The sequence below is a fragment of the Zootermopsis nevadensis genome, unplaced genomic scaffold (assembly GCF_977971745.1).
Source record: "Zootermopsis nevadensis isolate Lab colony 2312 unplaced genomic scaffold, Znev_1.0 Znev_ptg000012l, whole genome shotgun sequence".
NCBI classification, from domain to species: domain Eukaryota; kingdom Metazoa; phylum Arthropoda; class Insecta; order Blattodea; family Termopsidae; genus Zootermopsis; species Zootermopsis nevadensis.
This window is the reverse complement of record NW_028259144.1, coordinates 8,133,347-8,145,440: the sequence shown is the minus strand read 5'-3', so window position 1 is coordinate 8,145,440 and position 12,094 is coordinate 8,133,347. Positions and strand designations below refer to the sequence as shown.

At 41.8% G+C, this 12,094-nt stretch overlaps 1 protein-coding gene across 1 annotated transcript; it reads right to left on the bottom strand.

The window, feature by feature from the left end:
- Nucleotides 1–3,421: 3,421 nt before the first annotated feature.
- On the bottom strand, nt 3,422–6,412 carry LOC147873964 (uncharacterized). The gene has a single exon (XM_087347855.1). The coding sequence runs from the start codon at nt 6,157–6,159 to the stop codon at nt 4,387–4,389; it is 1,773 nt and encodes a 590-aa protein (XP_087203981.1). The 5' UTR covers nt 6,160–6,412; the 3' UTR covers nt 3,422–4,386.
- Between the last annotated feature and the right edge of the window lie 5,682 nt (nt 6,413–12,094).

Below are 12,094 nucleotides of genomic sequence, written 5' to 3'. Positions count from 1 at the left end.
GTGGACGATTACAGAATTGAGTGCATTTCAGTTTATTCAGACAATTATTAATAAAAATAAAACAAATTCTTGCAACTCGCTCAAAAGCTCTAACAAAGTTCATGGATCAAGAAATCTAAAGTGAAAGAAGTATCTTTCGTAACAGAGGCCCCATTTAATAACCACTTGATGTCGAAGCTCGTCTAAATATCATTGGAAAAATTCAGTCCGTACCGCACAGAAAACACTACACTGCGCCATTACAAAGATCAACCGGTTAATGCATTTAAAGGATACCCTGAGAATCAAACGAATCCGACAAATGCACAATGAAAAGCTACTGACTGTTAAAGCAGGCAAGTGGTATATATACTTGCCACCAGGCTTTCAAGGGTTTAAACAGTTCATCAAGAATTTCGGCTACTAACATGTCTTGTTGCTTCAGAAATTCGAATCCCACACTGTTAATGGAATTCTTTTATTATAAATTATGACGTAAACAAACAGAAGTCAATGGAATAAAACACTGAATTTGTGTTAGGAAGAACAAGCCTAATTCTATTCCAAGAGTTCACAAATGTAAATAAAAACCTGTAAATTTTATAAGCAATAATAATAAATAGGATGCACTTACGTCACTCTTTCGTCAAGACGAAGAAACCTCGATGTTCACCGGCAAAATAAAATGGAGAGAGTGAAGGAGAGTCACGAATTTCTTAGTAATTCACAGAAGATAAGTAAGTACTTTGGTTTCTCTGAAAGGTTTTTAATAGCACAAAATATCTCGTCTACTACGCACTTGTACAAACGATTCACAGCTCAGTTCTTTCCACAATGACGAAAGCCAACCAACCAACCAACCAAAGAAGCTAACTGAGGGCAGAGGCCTGCGCAAGCGCAAGCATCGTCCCTACCTAGGTGAAACCATTCCTGCGCACAAGACGCATTGCTGGAAATGGTAAACGGTCGTAATATAAGAACGGAAATTTTGCTAACGCTAACGGGGTTTCGTCGTGGCGGGAGCCTCGACCATTCAAACTGGGATCTGTTGCTGCTGATGGGAGGTTATCCCGTCAGGCAAGTTGTCGAAGGAATTTGGTTGGTTGGGTCTCTGGGGTATGAACCCAGAGAGGGAGGGGCCGTTTCGGCTGAAGGCCTCTGCGGCATGGGGGGAAGATCACTTCAGCTGATGGCCTCCATGATCGGGGGGAAGGGTGGCGGGCCGTGCCCCTATTAAGTTATACCCTGGCATTCGCCTTACAACTGAGGAAAGCACGGAAAACCTCAGTCAGGGTAGCCGAGTAGTCTAACCACTCGTTGTGCTGACTTGGCCGTCTTTTGGGGACGGCCTCGGCTGGCCTGCTGAACATCAGTCGCCCTCGGTTGCCCTTATGCGACCTCTGGCAGCCCTCATTCGGCACGAGTGCCTTCCGAGTTTCCGAACTAAGGGGTTCCCCACACCAGCTAACCTCGAGTCAAACCTCTCAGTTAGTGCTCTGATGTGGTCGGCAAAGAAAGGGACCCCCAGATCCTCATGTATTTGCCTGTTACTAACGTACCAGGGCGCGTTAGTAACAATGCGAAGACACTTGGATTGCAGAACTTGCAGCTTCCGGACGTGGCTGCGGGCAGCTGACCTCCAGATCGGGCATGCGTAATCCATTATGGGACGGATGAGCTGCTTATAGAGTAGTACACCGTTCCTGATTGACAGGCCACTTCTCCTATTGATAAGCGGGCCTAGCACACCTAATCGTTGCGCCGCCTTCTTTCCCACTTGGTTGACGTGCGCCGACCAAGTAAGCCCGGCGTCAAGGGAGACCCCCAGATACTGCGCTGTTTTGACCCATTGGATCGGCTGTCCGAGGAACTGCACTGCTCGGGGCTGTTGGATGTGTCTTCTCGCGGAAATGAAGAGAACCGCGGTGCTCTTCGAGACGTTGATAGCAATCCTCCAGGCCCTGAGCCAGAGCTCAAGTCTACTGAGGTAGGTCTCCAGATACCTGATGAGAAGCGTTGGGCTACGGGACGTGACTACTAGAGCCGTGTCGTCCGCGTATTGTGCTAACTCGACGTGGCGGGACGGTGTGGGTATGTCGTTGACATACAGACTGAAGAGCACAGGGGAGAGAATTCCGCCCTGCACAACTTCAGCCCGCATGGTACGACGTGTGGACGTGGCCGACTGGAAGGATGTCTGGAATGTCCGGTCAGCGAGGTAGGAAGAGATGGTTTTTACCAAGTACGACGGGAAGTTGAGGACGGTCAGTTTGTATAGGAGGCCTTGGACCCAGACTGTGTCGAAGGCTTTGGCCACGTCCAGGAAAACCGCGCCGGTTAGCCGCTTCTCATCAAGGTTTCTGTTGACCCTTTCGACGAGGCGAGCCAGCTGTAACGATGTGCTGTGTCTGGGTCGAAATCCAAACTGCTCGTCGCGCAGCAGTCCGCGTTCACTGACCTCGTGTAGGACCCTCGTTAGTAGGATTTTCTCGCAGAGTTTGCCGATCGTGTCGAGAAGACTGATGGGTCTATAGGAAGAAGGTAGCGTGGGGTCCTTCCCCGGCTTCAGTATGGACACCACGCGAGCGTGTTTCCATGCCGAGGGGAAGTGTTGCCTGCGAAGAACCGCGTTGAACACTTTCGTGAGAAAGGTTACCGCGCGTCGTGGGAGATGTTTCAGGACCCTGTTCGGTATACCGTTGGGGCCCGAAGCCTTGCCAACCTTGAGTCCCTTGATGGCCTGGGCGACCTCCGATGGACTGGTTAATTTTGGTTCATTTGCAGGGGCATACTCGTATGCTCGCATCGCCTTGTTAACCATGTCAATTGTAGCCAGGTCCGACGGGTTGTCTACCGGCTGGAACTGGACCTCAAGGCTGTCGCCTAGGGCTTCTGCCTTCTCGGGGTTCGAGAGAGCCAGTCCTCCCGGCACTAAGAAGGGGGGCGACGGAGTGGGGACTCGCATCACACGCTTGGTCATTTTCCAAAGCGACTGGTCCTCGCAGTCCAAGGATTCGAGCGTGTCGCTCCACTGTTCGTTCCGCCACTCGTTGAGACGATAGGTCACCGACCTCTGGAGTCGATTGACCTGGGTCTTAAGAGCGGGGTCTCTTGTGACCTGCCATCGCCTCCTCAGCCGGTTCTTCAGGCGTATTTCATCTCGAATACTAGCGGGCAGAAGCGGTCGCCTGTCAATGCGGGGTCGAAGCTTGGGAGCGGACGCTGCTGTGGCTTCCAGGATTGCACTGGACAGCTCCTCGACGCACTTGTCGATTTCCTCCTCGTCGTTTACCACGGGGTTCCCCGGAAGTCTGCTTTCGAGGCAAGCCTGGAATGCAGCCCAGTCCATTCTCGCGAAGTCCGGGTGTTGTATACACACCTGGGTGATGGTGATATTGGAGGTGGGTAAGACGAGTGGTTGCCGTTAATTAATTAAGATAAGTTTCTAATGATATGAATATATATTTTACAAGAATAATGTAATCAATTCTATACAACAGTTCTACAATAATTACCTATTAACCCAATATACCAATATATAAACCTTATTAACCCTAATATAATAGATAAATAACCTATACTTATGACTTAGGCCACCAGAACCAGTACCTCAATAATACTCTTTACAATGTTCAGAAGTATGTAATACTTTACAATAAATCTTGACTTGATTCTAATAACTTTTAAGTGACGTTTTCAGCGAACAGAATCACAGACAATACTCACAGATGATGACTATCGTGCACAGCATGCTTGTTAGTGTAGGCTCGCCAGTACTCGTCTTGACGAATAATGTATGAAATCTTCCCACTTATATACTTATAAAAGTGTTACAATGGTCATTATGAAATCATAGGATTGCCTCCTGATTGGTGGATAACTAGGTGACTGATGCGTTCGTCGGTAATCACTTCCTAATGGATTACACACATAGTGCGTGATTTCATAAGTCATCTTGCGTCAGTATGAGCTGTCTATCTTAATACCACAACGTCCTTCCTATGAGTTATCATAATATATTACTCAGTTCACTATTCATATAAGAAGTGAAAGTTACATTGTCGAAATTTTAAGGTGTGGAACCATGTGGGTTTCCAAATATAACAACTACCCCAACCTTAAATGAAAGTCATAGCTCGTTTGGGCTATAGTTTCATCAGGTTGTTTAAGGCTAGTAAAGTCGTTGAGGAGGTTACTGTGTTTCGTATTGTCTTTTCCTCAGATTGTGAAATTGTTTTCTCGTACGTGGTTCTAGTGTTGTTACTCCTAATACTATCTAATCATAAAGGTTAGTAATACATGCATTTACATTCAGTGGAACAAACTTTAGTACGAACAATTATACAATTAATTAGTGAATTTTTTTTTTCCCAATGATAAGATATACCAATCTTGACGTTATCTTGACTAAGGAAGTTGTACCATTCCTGGTCGTGAGAACCTCGGCTCGGTGTTTCCTTTCCCAGCCGGTAAATCTGTAGTTTTGCTTCTTAAGTCGTGCAGTTCAATCGTTGTTGCACGCACTGGACCTGATTGACACGTTTCATCTTGTTGTGGAAGTAGTTCGGCGGTTATCGGACTAACTTCCTCTGCGATTGTTGAGAGGGCGGCTTGCTTCTGTTGACGAGGTTTCGGCGCAGATTGTTTCCTAGACGCCTTGCCATTTCGCCATGCGAGCATCCTGTTGTAAGTCGTGTTACGAAGTCCTCTGCAATATTTTAAGGTAAGTAACATAATTATTAATATAAATGGAGAACTAACACCAAAGGTAAGCCATTGTGTAGTTCGTTGAGTTGTCTTCTCTTGTTCCATCTTCTGCAGAAGTTGACTGAGTTCGATGTATTTCTGTTGGTGTGTAGATGTGTCCCGTCTCATCACGGACTCCAGAGTAGCAAGTGTGGAGTTTGCTTCATCACGATATGCTTCCAATTGTTGATTTTCCTCATCCGACATCAGTTGAGGTAACTCCGGTGCGATCACATTCCCAGTGGTTAAGGTGAAGTTCGAGTAACTATCGGTAACTGGAAGTAGTATAAAGCTCTCGGAGAAATATTGGCAATTAATATCTTCCTGTAGAATTCCTGCTCCATTTAAGATCATGTCTTTACTATAATTAGTTCCATTGACCTTACAAGTTTTTGTGACACGTGTTGAAGTAGGTAAACTATATACCCAAAAAGGCATCTTCCCTTTGGCATATATCCAGACAGGTTTAAAATTTGGTCTAAGTATAAGCTTTCGACAAAAGTCATGAGCGACTTCGTCTTGCCCAAAATATAAAGCTGACGTACATGATCCTACTCTTTTATGTATGAGTGGGAATGTAGCATCGCATATAGTTAAAAGTCCATGTTTACAATTTTGAATGTCTGCCTGCTTCAACAATGCGTAGTACTGTCTGTTTTCTGTCACTGCAAAATACTTTACTTCTGGTTCCAGTTGCATAGGTCTATTCAACAGTGCAGAGAAGGTAGGCAGTGGTTCTACTTTATACAATGACATTGCTCGATCAGCTCCCCGTAATGGAATACGTACTACTAATCGAATAGAACTTTCTGTTGCATATGCCTGTACCTTGGCAATATCGTAGTAAATATACATATTATCTATCTCCGTATTCGTAATCAATGAAACATCGCGCGGTAATTTCAACGCAATTTGGCCTAGTAAACTTGATAAATTAGATGGTGGTAAAAGAACTGATGATAACCTTCCCAATGATGTTACATCAAGACCTTCTTGTAATTGAATTAATTCCTGTTGCAATCTTAAGGCTGCGAACTCTAACTCTCTCATGTGTCGTGAAACATTTTTCTGAATAGCCACCATAGTAGTCAATTTGTCAATGGCGGTTGTAAATGAAAAATTCGCATTAATAACATCAATTGTTAACTGTTTCAACACTCTTGCCAAATTCAATAAGTCTACTGTGTTCTGCCTAGTTTCTTTATCTACAGTTCTAAGTAAAGTCAACTGTGCTTGTACTGCGTGAATAATGTCATCATTTTTATTATCAAATTTTGAAACAATACTTTGTAAGTCTTGAACTTCAGCACTTGTTGCAGTTCCGAATAAAAATTTTAAAGCTTGACCTCCAAAATCAATTAAGCCTCGTCGATGTCGTGTAGCTCTACCTGGTAGTAGTTTCTCTAAATTACTAATTTCTTTGTCTAATTCCATTGTAAACTGATTTACACGTGACAGTTCTTCCCAGCTTATCAGTCCTGCACCCTCTGGTTTTTCAGCGTAAATCTGAAGTTGACGCCAAACTAATTTTATTATGGTTAGGGTATCCCTAAACCATTTTACATTAATGTTAACTATTACATTCCAGTGGTTTCCGGTCACAAGCAATTCTTGTTCATAGAGGAAGATTGCTCCCTTATTCAGTTGGGGGGTCCCATATACTGATGATAGGAGGCCTGTGAATTAGAAAGAAATTTGGATTTCAATTTTCATTAGTTGTACTTCTTCCTGGCAAAGGTCTAAGATTATATCTTTGAGTTATATTTTGATTGTCTTCATCTTGACAATTATTCTCATTTTGAGTGTGAGGTAATTCATCCTGAATTGTTTCACTAGTTCGTGTTTCTTCACGACTTTGATTATCCTCACTGTCATTTTCAAATGATTCATCACATGTCTGCGGAGTTTGGCTTTCTCTTTCTACCTTTTGAGATCTTAAATTATATCTACTCCCTGTAGTAGGTCTTATTTCTTCAACTTCATTATTTATATGCCTTTGTCTATGATATCGACTTGGTATCCAGGAAGGATCTCTTCGACGTTCAAAATCTTCATTTTCATTTATCTCAACTTCATGAGTATGATCATTCTCAATTGGTTCTATGTCCCTCATGACAGGTTGCGGAAGCAATATTCTAGATGGTATGCATGGGGTTAATTCACAATTTTCATCTACAGGTTTTACCTGGCTATTTTCATCACCCTGACTTGTCATATCCTCAGAGGTCCGCGTCGGCGGTCGCAGGAGGTTTTTACCTGCAGTAACCGATCTACAAAGTTTGAGTCGGTTCACATTGACCACGACCTCCTTATTCGGTTTAGTCCTAATTAGATATGTCAAATCAGATAGTCGTTTCAAAACTAAATAAGGTCCTTTCCATCTCAATCGAAATTTAGGGCTTTTGCGTTTTCCAATAGTTACTTCCCTAAGGTAAACAGAATCTCCTTCTTCGAAATGTCTGAGTTTTGTACCCTTATCATAATATTCTTCTTGTTTGTCTCTCCCATGTTGATTATTTCTTAAAACAAGTTGATATGCTTCATTTAATCTATTCCGAAGTGTATTTAAATGTTCCTCAATTTGGCTTTCATTTCCAGGAAAATCTTCAATATGAGCCCTGGAAGACATAGTGGTTAAGTCATCTACTGATGGAAGGCGCATTTCTCTTCCATACAGAAGGTAATACGGACTATATTTCGTAGTTGTATGTGGTACTGCTCTATGCGCCATCAACGCATAGTTGACAAATTCATCCCAATTATTCCCATACTTGTTAACATAATGACTAATTGATTGATTCAATCCCAAATGAAATTTCTCAATTTTACCCTGCATTTTTGGATTAAACGCGGTTGAAGTTAACCTCTTAATTTGTAATAGCTTGCACATCTCCTGAAATAATTCTGACATAAAATTTGTTCCTCTATCTGAACTAAGGATTCTTGGACATCCGTGACGGCTAAACACATTGACAAGTAAAGCGCGTGCTACCGTCTCCGCGTCTTGCTTAGGTATTGCGACGGCTTCAGGAAATCTTGTGAAATGGTCAATGAAGGTAAGGAGATACTTATTTCCTTTTTCACTGACGGGATAGGGTCCACAAATATCTATGGAAGTAATTTCGAAAGGGAAGTGAGTCTCTGGAAGCTCACCTAAAGGTGCGGGAATGATTCGTCCTCCTTTATGTTGTGCACACGAGTGACATTTGTTTATATATTCTTCTACATCTTTATTTAATGTTGGCCAAAAGTAACGTAATTTTATAATGTCCTGTGTTCTTGTAATACCCTGATGTCCTAAATATACCTTATCATGATGATATTCAATCACTGTTAAAATTAGACTTTGAGGTATAACAATTTTTGCTTTCTGACCTGCGTCCTTGTAACAAAGAATTCCATTGTCATCAAGAAAGAATTTAGCTTCAGAGTTTATTGCGATATCCTTTATCTGCTCTTGACAATAAACATCCTCTTGTTGTTTTCTAAATATATTTTCGCGAGTCAGATCCGTAGTTGTTTCCGGAGTTGAATGTACTGTTGCAATATGTCTACTCAACACATCCGCATTGATATGTTTCTTTCCTGGCTTATGTATGATGTCAAATTCATATTCTGAAAGTTTTAACACCCATCGCGTTAATCTGGCACATTGGTGATTTTTTACAGTAATTAACCATTTTAAAGCGGCATGATCTGTAATGACTTGAAATTTTCTCCCATAAAGAAAACATCTATGAATTTTGGTTCCAAATACAACAGCAAGTAATTCCTTATGAGTTGTACTATAATTTATTTCATGTTCATTTAAAACTCTACTGGCAAAACTTAATGGTCGTTCATGGTTATTTTGTTTCTGACTTAAAATTGCTGAAATTGCGTAATTTGATGCATCACAACTTAAAATGAATGGAAGTTCAAAATTTGGATGAGCCAGAACTGATTCTGATGACAAAGCTGTCCTTAGTTTGTCAAAAGCTTCCTGCTGTTTATCTGTCCAATCAAAACGGATATCCTTACGTGTGAGTAAGGTTAGGGGTCTACTGATAGCTGCAAAGTCATGAATGAAAGAGCGATAGTATCCTGCCAAACCTAAGAAGGCTCGGACATCCTTTACAGTTTGTGGTCTCGGAAAGTTTCTGTTCGCGGTTACCTTACTTTCATCCGGTGCAACTCCATTTCTGCTGATCTTGTGTCCTAAATAAGCTACTTGTGGTGCTGCAAAAGTACATTTTCTCAAATTTAATTTAAAATTAGCGTCTCTAATTCGTTCAAAAACAAGTTGAAGTCTTCGTGCATGATCCTGTACTGTAGGACTATATATAAGAACATCATCCAGATAAATAAGACATTCAATATCTTTCAAACCTAATAAAACATTGTCCATAACTTTCTGAAATGTGCTTGGTGCTCCTGAAAGTCCAAATGCCATTCTTTCATATCGAAAACTCCCAAATGGTGTTACAAAACCAGTTTTGTCTCTATCCTCAATTTTTATAGGAATATTCCAATATGCGTTCTCAATGTCTATCAAGGTAAAGTATTTGCTCCCTGCCATGAGTGACAAGTTATTTTTGATATCCGGAATCGGATAAACAGGTGTTTGAGTCACTGCATTGAGTGCTCTGAAATCTGTACAAAATCTGTATTTAGGAGATCCATCCGGTGATTTCTTGGGTACCAAGATTACTGGTGCTGCCCATGGCGAAGCACATGGTGTAATTACTCCTTTTGTAAGCATTTCATCTAACTGTCTTCTCATCTCATCTTTGAGTGCAAACGGTACTCGGTAAGGGTTCTTCTTAATTGGTAACGCATCTCCTGTGCGTATCTCATGCCAACCTTTAGTCGTACAAGGTAGCTCTCCTGTATCCTCATCTTTAAATAAATCTCTGTATTCCTCGAGTACTGGGGCTATTGCTTCAAATTCATCTTTCGTTAAGTGGCTTAACTTATTCTCAAAGGCATGAATCATATCCTCCTTAATCATATCCTCTTTAAACTCTGACGGTCTCTTGCTCACCGTACTTATCTGACTATGGGCCCATGTGGTTGCAAATAGGTCATTGTGCAGGATTTCCGCGGTTCCCAACACAACACTCTTCCCTATCTGAACATATTCACGACTTGTATTTAACATCTTCATAAAGCAATAACAATCGTTATGCTCCCGAGGTTTCCTTACCTCATCTATTAACATCACTCTACCATGGTTTTCCTTTTTAACTTCTTGAGATCTCAAATTGCTGCTGCTAAAATTAAATTTCTTTAACTGATTGGTGGTAATCACTTTACTCACCACGCGCGCTACATATATACCCGTGATATCAAGATCTATGGGTTCCACTAATACTTCTGCAGGAATATCAACACCTTGTTTTCCTTTAATTCTACCAATGATGAAATTTTGCGACAATGGAGGGAGAATAGTTGACTCGGAAGTCGTAACACTCCAAACACAGTCGGGATGTTCTCGGGTTCTACCCTGAGCTGGGCACTTGTCCGCCTCTTCTTCGTGATTTACGGTCATAGGGGTGGCCTGCCCCGTGTTTGACTCTACACATCTGAAGTGCAGTTGTCGGGAGATTCCCTCACCGATCTCAGCCTCAAATCCCACAGGATACCGTGTTTTTCCAATCACTAAGGTACTATTCTTTAAGTCTACTCGTGCCTCCATATGACGTAGTATGTCAACCCCTAAAATTCCACTGTAATCAACATCAAGGGGTGCAACTATAAATTCGTATTGAAACTTCTTTTTCCCTATTAAAAATTCCACATCCTGAATTCCCATGATGTCCAAAAGGTTTCCAGTGACACCCTTTGCCACTTGTTTAGTAGGTTTAATTTCTGTGTTACTTACGCCTAATTTCAAAATAGAAAGACTCGCTCCTGAATCTATGAGAACCTGATGTTCCTTCCCTTCAATAGAAATATTTAACAATAATTCCTTTCCTGCGTTATTTGAAAATAATTTTACTAATTTCTCCTGGTCATGCCCCCGTTCTTGGGGCTCGGCGGTGGGGGTCGATTCGCCGAACCACTTGAGTTTGGGTCTGAACTAGGCGAATTTCTTTCTCTGTTAAATTTGGGATTTCGACTCATTTTTGGACATTGGCCACGATAATGCCAAGTTGAATGACAGTACGTACACCTTGGCTCGGTGCGAAAGTAAGAATTATTTCCGCCACGTCCTCGCCCTTGCATTCCCTCGGAATGGAAACGGTTTCTATTTAGGAACCTACCTCGTCCCTGATTTTGAAATGATTTTGATCTGCAATTTCGCGCTATATGTCCCTTCTGATTACACTGGTAGCAAACTACCTCAGCAGTCGTAAAGACCTGCCTCTCGGAAGTCTTCTGCTGCTCAGCATTCTCAATGGTAACTGCAAGTCTCACAGCTTCATCCATGTTTGCTGGCATCCTAAATTTCACCTGCTGTCCCACAACGCCCCGTAACCCATTAATGTAGGCAGCCACTAACCTACGTTCTGCTTCTTCATTTAAAATCACTTGGATGGCTTCGTCATCCACTTTCCTTACCGTCTTTAGGCATAGTTTTCTGCAACGATCTCCAAATACCTCGGCAGATTCACCTTTGTTCTGTACAGCGTCCTGCAGCTGTGTATAATGGTATTGGTCAGGAAGTTTATCTGTAAATCTCTCGATCAAAGCCTTTTTTATGACTCCGTATGGACATGAATCTTTCAACAATTCCTCTTTTCCATTTAGATATTGTAGTGCCAAACCCTGTAGCTTTGATTTAGCTATTAACGCCATATCCACTTCTGTCCAATGGCTGACCTTCGCAAATGACTCTATCTGAGTGAAATATTCTTGCACTGTTTTTCCTTTTGAATCCCCAGACCATTCTTTTAATCCGGCTACTAATGACACATCCTTCGTTAAATTTCGTGCTAAAGCAGTTTGTAATCCTTCCAAACGTTCTCTTAAAATTTCTACTTCTCCTGCTATTGAAGTTGCCATTTTGAAAATTAATATTTACTGTTTCTCTTTTTGTTTCAGATTGACGTAATACTTCTGGCAGCTGTACGGTTGTACTTAGGGGAAAAGCTTTAAATGTATAAAATGGATGTATAATCACTCTCTGCTTATTAAATTTCCTGGGCGTAAATCAAAGTTTCGTTAAGTTCATGTACTGAGGTTTCTCTCGATGTAAGTGTTTAGGAAGATCGTAATCTGTTTTTTGAACAGGCACCTCGTATCCTCTGTATGCGGTTCGACTAGACACTCGACGTTTACCTTTCTTATGACTCACAGGTTCAGTTCCACTCTGTGAAGTTCCTGGTGAACAGGTGGTCTGATTAGTTGGGTGATCAACTGTCAAATTATTTACCCCTTCGTAATC